The sequence below is a fragment of the Cygnus olor genome, chromosome 1 (assembly GCF_009769625.2).
Source record: "Cygnus olor isolate bCygOlo1 chromosome 1, bCygOlo1.pri.v2, whole genome shotgun sequence".
NCBI classification, from domain to species: Eukaryota; Metazoa; Chordata; class Aves; order Anseriformes; family Anatidae; genus Cygnus; species Cygnus olor.
Genome location: NC_049169.1, coordinates 42,779,347 through 42,796,868, shown reverse-complemented (window position 1 = coordinate 42,796,868; position 17,522 = coordinate 42,779,347). Strand labels below are relative to the sequence as shown.

Sequence of the window (17,522 nt, the reverse complement as noted above, 5' to 3'; positions counted from 1 at the left end):
CTCCTTGGACAGCCCTTGGAAGGGCCTCGACAGGGTTTTTCTTCCTTGGAAATACTTAATTTGGGTTTCTACCTGGCAGTGTGCTTCTCTGGGCTTGTGGAGTTTGGCCTTTGATGGGCTGGTGGCTCCTGGGTGGGCCTAGAGTAGCCTGGCAGGGTATTATTTGGTCTCCCCCTCCTGCCATTTTCTTTCTCTCAGCTCTGCTGTGGTTGTGCAGACAAGCTTTTAGCACGTCCTAACAGGACCAGAACTGCACAGTGTGTTGAGAAGGCAAGAGTACTCGGATTTCAACAAGACAGCACAGTGATGTTTTCTGTTTTGTTTTATAATCTTTCCTATCAGCTCCTCATCACCTTGAATGCATTTTAGTCTGCTGCTGTGCTAATGCTAATTTTTTCATGGAGCTACCCATCCTATACTCAAGGTAGATATGCAACTGAAGGAAGACTCTAGCAGCTAGGAGAATGACAATGGGACTTATTATTAACATCAGAGAACTAAAACAGAATTGTGCTGCTGAGAAGCGTATGTCCTAACCTAAAGTAAAAATAAATGTAGAAAGCCCCATATTTAGTCCTGATGTAAGGGGAGGCCAATGAGAGAATATCAGAAAACTAATTCGGTTCTGAACACGTAACTGTGTTCAAACTCAGCAGTAAAGTGAAAAATCAAATATTAAACAGAAATCTATGGAAAAAGACTGCTTTTTGTAACGCTGGTAGACAGACTGTCTGGAAGTACCACTTGTACACCTGGAGCATCCACGTGCTTGAGTCATTATGTTAACATCAGAAGTTCATCATAGGCTACAACCATATTCAAATGCATTCACTTTCAAAAGACACAGTCAAAGAATAAGTAACAATGAAAGAGAATAAGGAAGAAATTATGAAAATTATTTATTTACTTTTCTGTACTTGAAACAAAAATAAAATTCCAGGAACTGTAAAAGAAAATAGATATACGTAGAGGAAAACAATGCTAAATATAACGACACAGGTCTCACCTGTTTCTATTTCCTTTGTGACAAAAATGCTGTCTCTGAAACCTTCCTTTTCTGTTCGAATTGTAAAATTGTACAGCTTACCAGGAATAAGGTCGGAAAATGTTGCTGTTTCTTGCCTGACCTTCTGGACCTACAAAGCCAAATAAAGCTTTCACAGAACTGCTTGCAAAATTTGCTTTTATTATGTTAATTACACCTCCACCTATTTTAGTGGGAGACATAGCTTTTAATTTAACCTCTGATTACTTTATGTAAGACTTTAAAAAATATAACTATGTTGTCTATGCACAAGTGGTCATTTAAAAAACATACCCTGAAAGCACTTGCACAGTTTGTACATGTGACTTCATATCGCTGAAAATCTCCATCAGCACGGTTCCAAGCAATTTCTATTGAAGTGTCTGTAACATTACCTTCTCGTACATTGAGTGGAGCTGCCAGACCTACAGGAAAAAAATAAAATCCATTACTGTTCAATCCAAGACTTTATGTGTTTCCTATGGTGACATAAAAGTGAAGACAATCAGTAACAGATTCAAACAAGTAGAGGGCAAAATCTGATCTCAGACATGCAAACACAGAGACGTTCCAGAATAGAAAAATGGAGAAAGAGCAAGGAGATAATATTGACACTACTCAAAGAGAATTGCTTTCTTGCTTTTCTTAAAATCACATGGGGCTGAACATGCCGATACTCCTAGGCAGGAAAATCCTTCAGAATGAAGTTAATCCCTCCAATACTACTGCAATAATGCTCACAGTTGACCTAAATTTTGCCAGAAAGATCAGCAAAACTGGGTAGACCAGGCAAAGCAAATACTCGTTATCCCTAATTAGTATACCTTTGTATAATATATTACAGATCACATTACAGAGGAGCTTCTAAATTTGTCTGCATTTCTTTCATCCCATCCCAGCTGCTTCTGGCTGGAATGTACAAAATTTACACATTTTCTAAGAGAAACTCAGATTTTTTCTTTCTTCCAAGTTTTTGGGGGCACAGGAGGGACAGATCAAAACTGTTTTCTAAGGAAAGGTCATGCTAAGTTTAGGGATTGCTCTCACACAAGCAATCAAAAACCAATCTTTATTAAAACTATATTTTAAGAAAAATAATCTTTCAAGGTTTTCACTATTTGGTAAATAATTTTTCTTTTTTCCCCTCATTCTCTTCTTTCTTCTTTGTTTCTTTTATCCTATATCAGTGGTTCCTTTTATAATACTTCCACTCTGAATAGAAAAGGATTGCAGAGGAAAATGGTAAAACAGGAAAAAAAAAGTCCTGGAATTACAATTATCATAAAAAATAGAAAAGTCAAAATGCAGAATTTCAGTAGGTATTTTAAACAATTTTTAAGTCCTTATTAAAATTTCTTTTTTTTGAAAGACTTTGATAGAGGAAGTCATCTTTCCACAATACTTTTTAATGTTTTTGTTTGATGTTGAATTTATTATCTTGAAACTTGGGTAGTTCAGGTCTATTCTTACTTGCTTAATAATGCAGTGGGAGGAATGAGCTTATTAATTTCAAGTGACAGAAGCAACTCCATTGATGCTGATTGCCTTGGCTAAAATAAATGGTCAAACCAGGTCTTGTTTCCCCACAACAATCTAATACAGACTGAATTCCTGAAATACTTGCTATACATTTTATAGACTTGATATAAAAAACAGAGTTTAGAAAGTTTAGTAATGATAAGGGATAGTTAAAGTTTTGTTTAGAAAACAGCTAGTGTTATTATAATTATTAATCTCTTACACAAATATATCAGGGTGATTTTTAAATAATCTGTCTTTTCTAACTGTACTGAAATAAAAATATAGAATAGAAATCAGAATTTAATATTGTGCAATTTTATAGGAATCAACTTAAAATACTCACATGTTTTTACACCAGTTACATGGTAAAAGGAGCTCAACATTTTTCCGCTTTTTGTGGAGACACAAAAATCATATTCTGTTCCTGGAGTAAGGTTTTCAATTGTTATTTTACCATCACGTTTCAAAATGAAAGTTGCATTAGGCCCTCCATTAGTTGTAACATATATGCCATCAAATACTCCAATATCAGGCATGCGAACAAATAATACCACAGCATTGCTATGAAGCACATAAGGAACTACAATTTGAACTGGCTTGGGCTCTAAAAGAAGAAAATAAAATTGCAACATGTTAAAATCAGCTGAAAATAATGAAAAGCACACAACAAATCAGAAGCAACTGCCCTGAAACTATGCTTGCATGGTGCAAGTGAACAGATATAATAAAACATCATTGCTCAGAAACAATAAACAACCTGATTTTTTTAGGTGTTTATTACTAGAATCCTGAAACTTGGCAAGTGATTTATCATCAAAGCAAGTTAAGCTTCCAAAGGTGAATTACTTTTTCAAACACAACTGCACCAAGAAGGAAAGTTAGTAAGGATAGCTGAAACAATACACAGAAACATACATGTGGACATGGAATTAAGCATGGAAAATGAGATATGTTTGATGGATGCAATATTGACCTGCTCATTTTTCTTCCCATACAGCTGGTTCTTACAGCTGTGAAAAATCCCATTTGTACTTTTCTGTCATCTATGTCCTGAATGAGGTATTAAATCTAATGCTATATGTAAAAAAAAAAAAAAAAAAACCTAAGCCAGCTACCCCCCAGAATACTGTTATCATTTAGGAAAAAAATGACAACATGGCATTTTATGTCTATAATCTGACAGCTGCAGCCTTTACATATCGTATATATAACATGACTGAATCCTGTCCGTTCCTTTCACATATGCAAAAAAAAATTTATACTACTTCAAAAGCATTTCAATATCTTGGTGAACTAAGGCTAACACAAAACTCCTTTCAATAAATAATTTAGAGCTTTTACCCTTGAGGTACTACTACTTCTAACTCTAAATCTTTTAACAGCACCTTCTCACCTGTAGTAGGGTGATTCTCTCATATTTCACAGAACACCTAATACTTCTCCACCAAAATAATAATTGTAATAATAATAATAATGTTTCAACCATTCTACTATTTCAAATGAATGATTCACTTAATTTCTTCTGTCAGGGGAAAGAGGATTTCCTGCTCTGGTCCTCATCACAGTTAAACAACATTCAATACTACCAATATGTTTCCCAAGGCTTTGAAAGTTAACGGCATCTGCTCTGCCTTTAAGAGTTAGGATTGGATGAACGTATTTCATATTCTAGTTTTAATCCTTGGCTATTAAGCAAGTCATCTTGATATGCCAAATCTGTTAGACAATAGTAATGACGATGGATTGTTAAACAAAATCTGTTAGACAATAGACTATAGTCTGTAGTTTCTAGTGTTTAATGATGTCTTACTTAAAGTGCATTGAATGGTCTTCGGTTCACTCATATTTCCATTATTCACACTTGCCACTGCTATTTCATAAGACATTCCAGGTATTAGATGATCAATCTTAAATTCTTCTGTATTGTTTACTAAAAACTTCATAGTTTCACTGATGTCTGCACTAGGTTTCACCTGAATGTAGGATCCCTGATCCTCTTGCAACAGTTTCCAGTGAAGAATTACACTCTCTTCTTGTACATCCTCAGGGTAAATAAAAACAGCTATAGGTGGACTGACAGCTTAACCAAAGAAAAAGAATTTCAGTGTAAAACCACAGATCAAACATACCATCACTTTACAAACCCTTCCCAACAATGTCTTTTGGTACATTTTTTCTTCTAAATATCTTATGATTTTAAATTTACTAATCCATTTAATTATTCCTTACAGTAGTTTGTAGACAACTACCTCTTACAGACACTTTTCCTCATAAAATAGTGCTTTATTTTCCAACCATATTCCACTCCATTGAATATATACAGATAAAAAAGATGATGCAACTGTAGTCACAGTATCAATAATTAGAAAAAAAATAAAAACAAACCAAAAAACTTATCTGCCTTCACCTACATAATTTGAGATATCATAGTAATGTCTCTACTTTGCTAAAATTAAACGTATGAACCATAAAGCAGTATTTATCAAATATGATGCCATCGCTTTAGCACACAGAGGTGTGCTGTAAGCAAACGAATAAATAAGAGAATAGGTACATTTATTTTTTTGAAAGGTTCTGAATGTTAAAATCAGTAAACAGAAAATATAAAATACAATTGCCCTGATTTTCCCCCAGTACATACCAACAAACTACTCCTTGCAAATGATCTTAAAAATACTTTTATGCCTTGTATTTTCAATTTGAACTGCCTACTGGGAAAAAAAAAAAAAAAAGGATACATCACCTGTTGTGATTAATATAGGCTTTTCGTGGCAGCTTAGAGTTCCCTTCTCTGCTACGTTCTGTAAATATATCTGATACTGATGATAGGGTTTTACATTTCCTATAACTATTGAAGTCTTGCTTTTTTCAACTGGTAACTGTTCCCAGACATTGGTTTCAGTATCCAAAATGTTAATAAGGTAATAATGAAAATAAGCACTGGATGAATGCTGTGGAGGCTTCCACTTTAAATGTATTTCTGCAGATGAAACGTACGTAGTCTCTAACTTCTGGGAGTGCAATGGCCCTGTTGAATAAGATTAGAAATAGAAAACAGGGTAAAAGCTTCTGTTGTCTTTTATCAAAAACAAAGATTTATTTTGTTAAATAAAGCCTGAAAAGGTAACACTACACACTAACTGACATAAATACAAAATAGTATTAAAGCAAAACAAACAAAGCAGCCTTGACAATATAACTAATATTTATATGCAGAGGAATACTCTGTGTAATTTAGGTTTTCTGAATTGCCCTGCTCTTTATGCAGAACTCATTCTCCTCAGTTAGGCCCTCTCCCTTATATTTAGACCAGAAATATTATCTCAGACAAATGGTATATATTACCTAAGTTGGTTAAAACCTGATCCTAATGAATTAAATGGCAAAATCTACACAATTTCAGAAAGTGTTGAATGCACACACTTTTTATCAGTCCTCCTCATCATATGTCTCCTATATCTCTTCCAACAGTTCAGTCACTAGTCTAATAAGCAATAAACTGATCTCTTTTTTCTTGCCTGGACAATCACGTTTCTGTAGATAGTATTTTTGCAGCTGTAAAGCTGATCTCTGAGGTAAAACATATACTTGCTTTTGATACGAGAAAGCAGGAATATCTTTACGCCATTGTAGAGGCAACTTGCATTACAACACCTAATAAATAGACAACAAGCCACCTGACTAGGGGCCAGAGAGGCAGGTAGGCAGAGAAGATGGGGGGACTTTCAAGTAGCCCAGAGGGTGAAGAAGCAAAATATGTCAAAATGTACTGGCTACAAAAAAGGAACAGCTTTTTTCCCCTAAAGAAAACCCTGCATTTTGTTCTGACCTTAAGACAAAGGACTTCTGTCTCATATTTGGATTGCCTTAACAAAATTGGCAAAAATTTTAGGGCAGTACATTTTCTTTAACTTCTGCAAATCAGAACATCTTCCCAGTACCACAGAAAAAGAAGCTGAAGAAACTCTGCACCTAAAATTAATTCTCAGGCATCAGATCAAAACTTGTAAATCCCTTAGTTAACAGCTTCCATCTTACCGATTAAAAAAAAAAAAAAAAAGTATTTTCTTCCTCACATACATTTAGGGTTAACTGGTTATACACCTGTTGATAAACAATTTTATTTGCAGTTATGGGTGTGTATATATAGATATATAAGCAATACAAATATTAAGTATATAAAATACAAGATACATCGCTAAATAATTACATATAAATTTATAGTTAGCACTGTTCAAATCAAAGTACAAAATTATTAGATTGACTCGAAAGCTAACCAAGTTGTAAAATAGATAGCTCTTCCATAGTGTCAATCTTTGGCAGATTAAGAACCTTTAGCATTATATTTGTGTCCATGAAGTAATTTTTCCTTGAAGACATCTCTATTTGTTCACCTTTGGATTCAAAGGTATTTTTCATCTTTACCCACAGGCCCATTTCATTTGACTTCATCCAAACGACAGCTAGCTAGATTTTATTAGAACACAAGTTGATTGCTTCATAAATTTTTTCTTATGCCATACAGCATCACGCAGTGGGTCAAAACACAATGTATTTTTAAGCCATAAACTTTGTCCTAAACTTTACTGCAGATATAAGAGGATACCTCTATTTCAACAAAAACTTTTACTTTAGATTGGAAAGTCTGCTACTCTGTTTCATCAGCATGGCTAAAAAGCATCTTATTACTACTCTGACATCTAGCTTTATCTTTATACATCAGTAGGAATTCTGTGACTAAAATCAAAGTAACAATGAGTTTTTAAAATGTACTTCACAGAAGTTGAATTTGCAGCTGGCATTCTGCTTGTGGCCACTGAAAACACCTCACCCTTCCTCGTTATTCTCATAAGCAAATAAGCACAAAAGCAAAATGAAGATTTTGGAATCAGTTCTACAAGCAGGCGAATCCTGGATTCAGAAGTCATGTTCAAATTTATTTCTAATTTCAGACTAAATAGCAACAAAATGAATAACATAATCAAAGGAAAAGTATGAAAAGTATATGATTATGTGGTTCTTACTACTATCCATTTTTGTAACTTACTTGTTTCTACCGTTAGAATTGGACTTAAGACAGTCTGTGCCCCATCTGGGTTCCTTGCTGCTAGTAAAAACCTGTAGCAAAGGCCAGGAGACAACGGCACGATTTTTGTCTGTGTTGTATTCACAGGCAAGCTCAGAATGTATGGTTTCATATGATCAAAATAGTACTTAATTATGAGTGCAAAGCCTGACTTAAGCCAGCTGTCGGTATCACTCCATATAAACACGGCTTCAGTTGTCTTGACATCATGCACACTAAATGTGAAGTTTTCTGGTACGAGGGGTACTGAAAAAGAACATCAAAAATGAAAAAGTCATTCAAAATCATGAAAACTTTGTTCTTTTTCTGTTTGTATATTCAAAGCCAAATTGGGCTGGGGGGGGGGGTGTTAAAATAAATGCAAAAAATTGGAAGAAATATAGTTACATTCATATTCACAAATATATGGTAGCTGTATATAGCAGAAAAATCCTGTGAAGAAATAGTCTGGGCCACTGTGATCTCTCTGAAGAGCATAACAGTGTGTTTCATTTTCTGGTATCATCGACAAAGATGAGATACCAGCCTTTAGAAGATAAGGAGATCCATCTGTCCATAACAGCTGACCTTCGTCCTACGTGGAAAAAATGAAGGAAAAAAAGTACATATATTTTTACATTACATTAGTGAATTATTGAAGCTTTTCTCATTGCAAGGGTATCTCCTAAACAACCAAAATTTACATATTTGATTTCTAAAATTAATTACATGGGAACATTTTGAATGAAAAATTTCAGTGTAAAATTATTCCCCCCTCAATTAAAATAAAGTAGTAGATACAACATTTTAATAAAAGCCATATAGGGATAATGTAGAGTGTTTGATCATTACAGTCAATCCTTTAAAAAACACTATTTATCAAATAATCATGGATGGATAATTTTCTAAAAATGTTAGTAATGGAAAAGAAACAAATTCAGTCAGCTAATAAATAGTCATAAATTTGGTCTGAAAGCAAAAAGTTTAGCTTAAACAAAATACAGGGCTTGATTCACAGTCAGATGGGGAAATGCTATCTTTTCCTAATTGTCACACATGACAGTAGCTCAGTAGTTAGGACAATCACACCTAATTCAAAGTTCCTAACCTTTGAAATACTTCCCTTTCTGCAGCAGAATAGTCCATAGATTAGACTGAGACAGTCTGATACTTTTGGGAGAAAGGATATCTATTTTTGGCAGCCTCTTACAAATACTACCTTATTCCTAAAATACCAAGTTGGTTAAGATTAATATCACTATGCTGTAAAAATTATAGCAATTCTAAAATCTTATGTATAAAACAATATTACATGTAAAATACATATAGTACAGGTGCTTCTCTAACAAGGAAGGCTAGAATGCCCCTAATCACAAATCTAGACAGGTTTGTGTTTCTCAAACTAAACACAACTGCAAGTTTCTTTTCTACAATGAAACACTTCTACTGAAAAGCAGGCTTTCTCTAAGCTTTCTGATACTTAGGACAAACGACGTTTTCACTAAACTTAGTTACAGGAAAACTGAGTCCCAACTTTCTGGCAGAGCTCCTCTGTCATTGTCAGAGCTTTACCAATAATTTTATTTATCACTGTAGCTATTCCCAAATTACACACCACGGTGAGTCATTAGGGTCATTATAACAGCAGAGCTGGCATTAAGAACCCTCATATCACTGATAGGAGGGAATTAAACTTTTTACATGAAATACCTTGCTCCAGTCCCTTCTTCCACTGGCCTATCCAACATCCATACTGAATGGACTCTGCTAAACCAGCAGTCAGTATCTTAGACCTGCACCAAAATTATGAAAGTCAACCCCAGACTTTGATATCCATAGAAAGTAACGGACACAAAGTATAAAATCAGATTTTAAAACTGGTAAAGCAGCACCACCTACAGGCAAATGAAAATCCCTACGATGCACTGAAAAAAAAAAAAAAAAAAAAGGTGACAGCCTTTTTTCCCCAGCTATGCCATGCTAGATATTTTCAGTATTTCAAATTATGCAGAATTAATGATTCCTTTTACAGCTACTAATACCTACACAAACAAATGACCATTTAAAGTGTAGCACTTATTTTAAAGAATTAGGTTCTGTACATTAAAATTCTCCTGTTTCTATATATAGGAAAGACAAAACAGACTGACCTTTAGGTCATTAAGACCTGTCCATAACATGACTATTTGACTAATTGTCTGGAGATAAGATAGAATAAAACCACGTTCTTCTTCATTCCCTATGTCTACAAGATGTGCCCCTTGCGAAGACATTTCACAGATTTGTTGTGCCATCTTCCATGGCTTACTCTCCTTACTCATTCTATAGCAGCTGCTTTGGAATGCCAGCCACCCCTGGGAACAGGTGCCTGTAGGTGAACAAGAACAGTATTTTTAGGACTTTCTGTACTATTTATGACAGTGCTACATTTAACTTTTATTTTTTTCAAATCCACATTCATTTGAAGACGATAACATTTAATTAAATCATGACTACAAAATACAAGAGGTCTTTAATTATGAATCATCCCTCATTCAAAATCCCAAGTGTCTTAAAAATTCTGATTGATTTAATTAAAAGAATATATAGCTTACTAAATCCTACTAAAGCAAAAAAAAAAAAAAAAGAGAGAGAGAGAGAGAGAGAGAGATCCATTATTTTTTATTCCATTCTATTTTTTTCATTCTCCATTAGTTCCTAGTTCATTTTTCAAATTTAAAATTTTGAAGTTAACAAGTCATTTGTTTTCCTAAATTCAGGAAACTATAAGAAACAATTATTTCCGTGAATTTGAACCTATATCAGCCTTTCTTTTGTGTTCCTAATTTTAAAGGTTTTAAGTTACATTAGCTGTGTATTGCATTAAAAGGAATGCTGTTACACAATCAAGTGTACCAGCCTGAGAATCCTACCTCCTTCAAAGATTTTCTTACAAAACAGCACAGGTTGGTTAGCCACTCATCAGTGCAAAAACACTGCTTTGAACACTGGCAAAAAGTATTCCAAATCCTTACAAAATACAGGATTTTCCCTGCCTTTCATAGAAAGTATATAACAAATTCAATCGATATCTTCAAGCAATTACAATCCAAAATGTCCTGTGTTTGCAGTCTACTTTCATCTAAACTAGAATCCATTTGATTCTATTTTAGACTGCAAAACATACAGTTAGCTTAAAATATTTGCACATAGAAAATTGAATTCTTGCTCCTCAAAAAGGAAATTAGCAAGAAATGCCCTTTCCATGTCATTATCATTCAATTTATTTCTGCTTTCTAGAAATTAAACAATGCACATCTATTAAAAATGTGTAAGTATATATAGACTGTTTGCAATTTACTATTAACTCTTCTAGAAAACAGATAGTGCTTCCTTGCATTCATTGTGACTACAACAAACTAGTATATACCTGTTTCAGCTTGAACATCCAGTGATTGAGACACATTTATAAATTCAAGATGTAATTGGTGAAATATAAACTCAAATATATATAAAGTTGCAGGTGTCAAATCACTCCACACAAAGAATCCATTGTTTTTTTGTATAAACTGAGAAGTATCATTCAGTGAAACTGAAACTGAAAAATCTTTGGTCATTGCACTCCAATTAAAAGACACAGTAGTAGCTGTCACAAATGTTTTGATATCATTTTCTGAAATTCCACCTAGTAGACAAGGAAAAAACAAAAACAAAAACTTGCATTACCACAACACAGTAATTAACCCAAATCTTTAATTTATTACTGTTATTTTTTTCTTTTAAGATTTGTGAGAGATACACACAATAGGTAAAATAAAAAGTATAAAATTATGTCAAAACAGAAAATGTCTTACTGAGCAATTAAGAAAGTTGTGCTCTTTTTTTTTACTGTGATGCTTTGTAAATATGTCTGAAGCAATCATAAATATAAGTTAAGTGCATAGATTAAGGATTGCACAAAAGCACACAGTTTACTAGAATAGTAAAGTAATAGATATTGATCAAGAGTGGTAACACTTCAATAGCATAAACATGAATTCCCTCTAGATTGCTCAATGTACTATTTCAGCATAGTCAGTGGGTGCTGCAATGTTTTCAACTTACTACATATTTTTCCCAATGATGCAAGTTTGTATTCAGATCCTAGACTATTATTCTGAATATGGGCTTCTAATGTGTACAAAGGTAATACTATAAAACTATTTTAAAGCAATTAACAAAATCAAGATTAGAAAGCCCTTTCAATCCTGTTATCAGCAAGACTTCTCATCCTAAACAGCTCTACAGGTATAAAAGAAGTTTTTACAAGTTCAGTGGCTACACTCACAAATTCTTATACTAACAAGTTTGCCCCAGTCGATCACAATGCTAAGAACTTCAAGCTACTCCATAACCCTTTTTAGAGGGATTGTCATAAAATGGAAACAAAAATATTAATTATGTAATTAATATGTTTAACTTCTATAAGTAAGACAAGCAATTACAACCCTTAACTGATATGAAATTGCCAGGCTATAATTAACTTTCCTGATGGTCGTCTTTTATATGTTTCTCCCAGAATTACTGTAGTATATCAAAGCATATAACATTTAAAAGTCTCCCAAATATTTACATCAGTCCTGTATTACAAAATTATTATGCTAACCAAACAAGTTATAGTAAAATTATTCCTTCTACTCTTCATGCTCAAAAACATGCCTCAATGTAAAGTTTCTAAATAATTCAATAATCTCAGGATTTCAATCTGTTTTTCTTTAATCTTCTGTATAAGACTAATTATAATTATACCAAAATTATTTTTGTGCTACACTACTTACGTGTGTTAAATGACTTTACACCTAGGATATGTCCATTTTTTAGAGATTCTATTGTAACATCATATGTCTTATTTTCCTCCAGCAGAATTGTAGTACTGACAGGTTTTTGTTCAAGTTTAGAAATGTTTCTTACATTCTGTAATTTAAAAGAATTTCTAGATAAGGTGAAAGTAATAAAAATACAATTCATAAATGGTCTAAATGTTTGATGATAAAATGACGATAAATTATGAAGGTTTTGAAACGGACATCTGATATTGCAGCACGTCACACTTAAGGCTACATTTAAACTGCAAAAGAGCCAATGCATTTATAACACAACCTTTTAGAGATTGTTCAAGCTATTAAGAAACACCTCCACATGAAAATCCTTATTTTCTTTAAGTTCCAGGACACCTTGTGCGCAAAATGAGAACAATGCCCTGCTCTACAAGATCTACAAAGATCTGGGGGTAGTGTTTCTGCCTCTCCTGAAGAAGCTGGAGTCCTCCTTCAAACCAGAGAACTTCGAAGAATTTACATATTCTGAACTTTGAACATATGTCTACCTATCCTTATTCAACCAGGATACACAAGGGTATTTTAAGTCCCACTGGCTTCAAAAGGATTCTCTAAAAGTTAATATAAACTACATGAATAACTGAATTCAGTATAATTTCTCCAAAGTTTCTCTTTATTTGCCATTTTATATTGATCTTAAAAAATGCTATTAATTACATACGTACAGCTTAAATACATTTGTAACTACTTCTTGCTTAGATTGATGACATTTACTTTTTGATTGAAAGCATCTGCGTGCTGATAGGTTACAATATAATAGTCTGGATCTTCTCCTTCGGGAAATTCAGTCCACTCCATCAAAGCTACTCTAGCAGGCTTTTTCATTTGGTCACAGCCTAGACTCTCTGAGCCCTGCAACAGAAATATGCATGAGTACAACTTAACAGAACATGCAAAAAATTTCCTTTTAATTACTTAGTTGTCTGTATTAACTACTTTTACCTAAAATTTGTCAGCTAGTATTAGATTTTATATGGACCAATACTACCAGCCCTATTATGTGACACAGAAGGGCTTCATGATTTTTACAAGCTCTGCGGCTACAGGTGATATTTTTCATTCTGTCTTCAGAGGTGGCCAAACCATGTCAGCTGGGACCCAAACATGTTCTACTAGAAAGAGAGAAACCTACCATCATTTTAGGAACAAGGCTAGAGAGTTCACTTTCAATGTCCATGTTGCAATCACAGTTAACTGTCAGTCGGGAGTGGGAGGCCTCAGCCCTACTCTCACGTTCCATGGTCAAGAATGTAGTTTAGCGGCATCACTTTCACAACTGCCATACATCACAGAAAATGAAAAAGCAACGTACAAAGGGTAATAAAATAATTCATCCTACACCTCCTTACCTATCCAATTTAGACATGGCAATACAAACTTCTGAATCACACCTTTAAAATTAACAGAAATTTGGGCATGTGATGCCAAACCCTACCACATAACAATTATTTAAACGTTGTAGTCCCTTCTGTCTTTTAAGTCCTTTTAAGTTCCATTTTCATTTTCTTTATGAACTAGGAAGACAAATATATGCCATCATTTAGCAATGAAATCAAAATGTAGTTTAAAAAAACACACACCACAGGGAAAAAAAAATCAAAGCACAGGATCTTAATGTTCAGTTCATACTTTTTAAAGTATAAAATTTATAAAGTTTATATAGCATTTAACCTCTATAAACTTTATAAGCCCCTTATAAAAGGATACATACTACTTTGTGGAAGCCCCTGAATTAACATACTAGACTAATACTGATGGCATACACAAAAGTGTTTACAGATATTAGATGTTTCCAGGAAAAGTAACAGGCTGTTAATTGATGGTTGCACAGCTGGCTTCCATTCCTCTAAAATAATCTGGTCAAGACAATGCAATCCAAATGGCAGGCAAATCTGCTTTTAAGAAATATGTAATTGCCAATAATTGACTTAAGACATTTTTAATAATTTTCCACTATTAGGATTACTGTATGCCATTTTTATTACACATACATATTGCTAGACCTAAAACTAACAAAATCTGCAAGTGTACATTGCATTTTTGATTTTACCATATATGATGAGAGGATTAAGAATGCCCCTTTTTCTTGACAACACCTTGCTAGTACATTTTAGGTCCCTGTGCAAAGAATGCAGAAATACAAAAAAGATCTTAAGTTGACCACAAAGACCTAAGGTTCAAATCTATCTTTAGGCTAGCTCCATACTAGCTAAAGAGGTGTCTTCCTAAGCAAATATCCATCAGCCTGTTCTGTAGACTATTTCTTGATAAATGATTAAAGTAAGCTTTTCAGTCTGAAAAAGAGGCACAAGGGGAAATATAACAGAGGTCTATAAAATCTTAAGTAGTCAGAAGTGAGCAAGGATTGCTTTTTAGTTGTCTCTTTCAGTGCAAGAAGTGTGAAGGACCAAACGTAGCTGTTAGGGCCCAGATCCAAATCAAACAAGGCAACTTCATTGGATAGCTGATCTGTGGAACTCCTTGCCAAAGTCTAAAACAAGTACTAAAAGCTTGTATGAGCTTCAGAGGAGGCTGGACTAGTTCATACAAGAGAACTACGCTAAAGCTCAGTAAATGCACTGAAATTACACCCATCTCGGGAAGTCTTTAAGCTACAAATGATGGGAAACTAACATAGTACAGGTCACTCTCATGTTATGCTGTTCTTACAGTCCTTGCCAAAGACCCGCTTTTCATTGCTGCTGGAGAGTTGATACCAGGCTAACTGAAGATTTGATTTTACCCCATATCACCATCCTTAAGAGGCTGGCATTCTTAACTGCTCCGCTTGAAACTTCCCCAGTTGCTGTGGATCACAGGCTGCTGCATTATGGACTCCACTAAAAACACCTCTTCTTGAGCTCAAAACTGGCCAGCACAAATGGACGCTACCTGGATACTCCAGAGGAATATACCAGGAGGCTCAGTACTGTACAGGCATCTCACCACCCCAAATACACTGCTCTCTTCCCTAAAGGAAGGAGTGGTATTCATATGAGAAACTGACAGAACTTCAAAATCACCTTTGCCACAAAACACAGTAATCTAAATGTAAAATAAAGATTACACACACAAAACCTAAACATAGATAAACATGGACAAAACTACTGCAAGGTGTACTACAAAGGGAAGCAGAAAGATAGTAATGTGGTCCTTACATATGCAGCTCTTATATTAATGTTTCTTAAAGCAGTAGCCAGAGCATAACCCTGTGTACCAGAACTATCCTGAATTTCCAGCATCGCAGTGTCCAAAAAGTTATAAAGCACCATGAGTTAGTTAAGGACTTGAAGATGCTGGGACCTGTTACTTCTTCCGGGGATCAATATTATGCCAGAAGCAGCAGACAACAGAGCAGATTAAGGCTTCCAAAAGAGCTTCCAACAAATTGGGAAGAAAGTAGACTGGAAATATTCAGCAACAATAAATGAGAGTTCCTTGTGACTGTCAGAATGACAAGAAAGCAATCCAAATCAACATCCAATTAGTTACCTTCAAAAAAGAGAATTGTTTTCTTACCTGAAATACATATTTTAACAAAAGCAGGAGAAAAATTACTTGATCCATAAAGAAATCTTACAGTCCCAGTGTCTAACGTGTTCCAATCACAACAGCTTCAAAACAAAATTGTGTGTGAATATTTATGACATGAGAAAACTAACATGCATTTATACTGCACATAGGTGTAACTGCAGCCAATGGTGTGCCCTAGATTTGTTTCTGCATTCTGGCCCTGCCTCTTCTTCCACGGCCTGATGCAAAGCCTACTGCAATCAGCAAAAGGGTTTCCTTTAACATTAGTAAATTCCAGGTGGGCCTGTTGTTTTATTTGCCAATAAAGATCCCTGAGTCAAAAATGTCTTTTTTTTAAAGTTTTACTACTGATTTAAATCCATTTAAACCCATAGAAGCCCTTACACTTTCTTCAAAAGAAACTATTCTCCATAGCACCTATTTCTAGCAAGTTGTCCCTCTGACAGGGCCCAAAATAAGCCCATAAGTCCTAGAACTGTTTTCAATGGAAGTACCAAGCCGCCCTGCACATCCCTCTAGCAGTACGTTCCTAGAATGTTCAAGAAGAATTAATATAAACATTATAAATCCATGGCAATTTCTGTTAAATGTGTTCATCAAAAGACAGGTGTACACTAATATTTCCTGGAGAATTGCGTGAGCGGTTATGAAATTGCCTATGGAAAACCCCAAATGCTACTTTTCAATGCAGAAGCAGAGCTCACAGACCTGCTGCCTCCCACATAACCTACCTGTTTATTAGAGGGCTTCTTAAATTTCGGCTCAGGAACGCACAACTGAGAGAAATCCGTGAAACACCACAAAGACCTGGGCAGGAGAGGCAAATCAGCGGGATGTCACGGCTCCCCCCCGCCTCAGCCGGGGACCCTACGTGGCAGGGCAGACATCTTACCGTGCCCGCTACCTCAGGCGGGAGGGGAGCGCATCCCCAGGTGCCCCTGGGGAGGACAAGCAGCCTCGGCTGGCCCCGCCGCCGCGCCAGCTGCCTTTTTCTCCGTCCCCCCCCCCCCCCCCCCCTCCCGTCGTGCCGGCCATTCCTGCCCTCGGCGGAGAGAGGCTGCTGTGGAGCCGAGAGGGTCCCCCGTTGCCCTCCCGCCGACAGGTCCCCTCACACCCAGCGGGGACCCCTGCCCCGCTCCCCGCTGTGCGGCTCTGCTTCCCCGGCCTCCAGCCGGACGCTCAGCCTTTGTCATTCCTGTCGTGGTTCCGTTATCCGCTGTCCTGGAATATGGACCCTTCTTAAATTCGCCACCAGCAGGCGTTCTTCAACTCTCCTTCCATGCTACAGCAGTGTTTGGGGATTTGTAAATAAGCACCTGCAAGGGGTGATGCTTGCTCCCGGTAGTTCTGGCTTTCATTTGCTTTGAGAAGATACTTCCCAGTTCGGCATTATAGAGTTTCAGAGTACATTTGTGTAAAGTATTAGTAACAAATACAATCAAAGCAACTATTACTATTTCCTGAGTTTTATCTTTTCAACTGGCTAGGCTCTAACAGACAATTTTAACTTATAGGTGGTACA

At 35.5% G+C, this 17,522-nt stretch overlaps 1 protein-coding gene across 1 annotated transcript; it reads right to left on the bottom strand.

Annotated features, from left to right (window-relative positions):
• Positions 1-777: 777 nt before the first annotated feature.
• LOC121063862 (tenascin-R-like) lies at positions 778-17,231 on the bottom strand. Its single transcript, XM_040544771.1, has 14 exons — positions 16,893-17,231; positions 16,732-16,807; positions 13,181-13,318; positions 12,407-12,542; positions 11,020-11,274; positions 9,761-9,978; positions 8,019-8,205; positions 7,593-7,877; positions 5,289-5,573; positions 4,356-4,625; positions 2,889-3,149; positions 1,319-1,449; positions 1,007-1,136; positions 778-806 (listed from the first exon to the last, which is right to left on the bottom strand). The coding sequence occupies exons 3-14, from the start codon at positions 13,289-13,291 to the stop codon at positions 778-780; spliced, it is 2,298 nt and encodes a 765-aa protein (XP_040400705.1). The 5' UTR covers positions 13,292-13,318; positions 16,732-16,807; positions 16,893-17,231.
• Between the last annotated feature and the right edge of the window lie 291 nt (positions 17,232-17,522).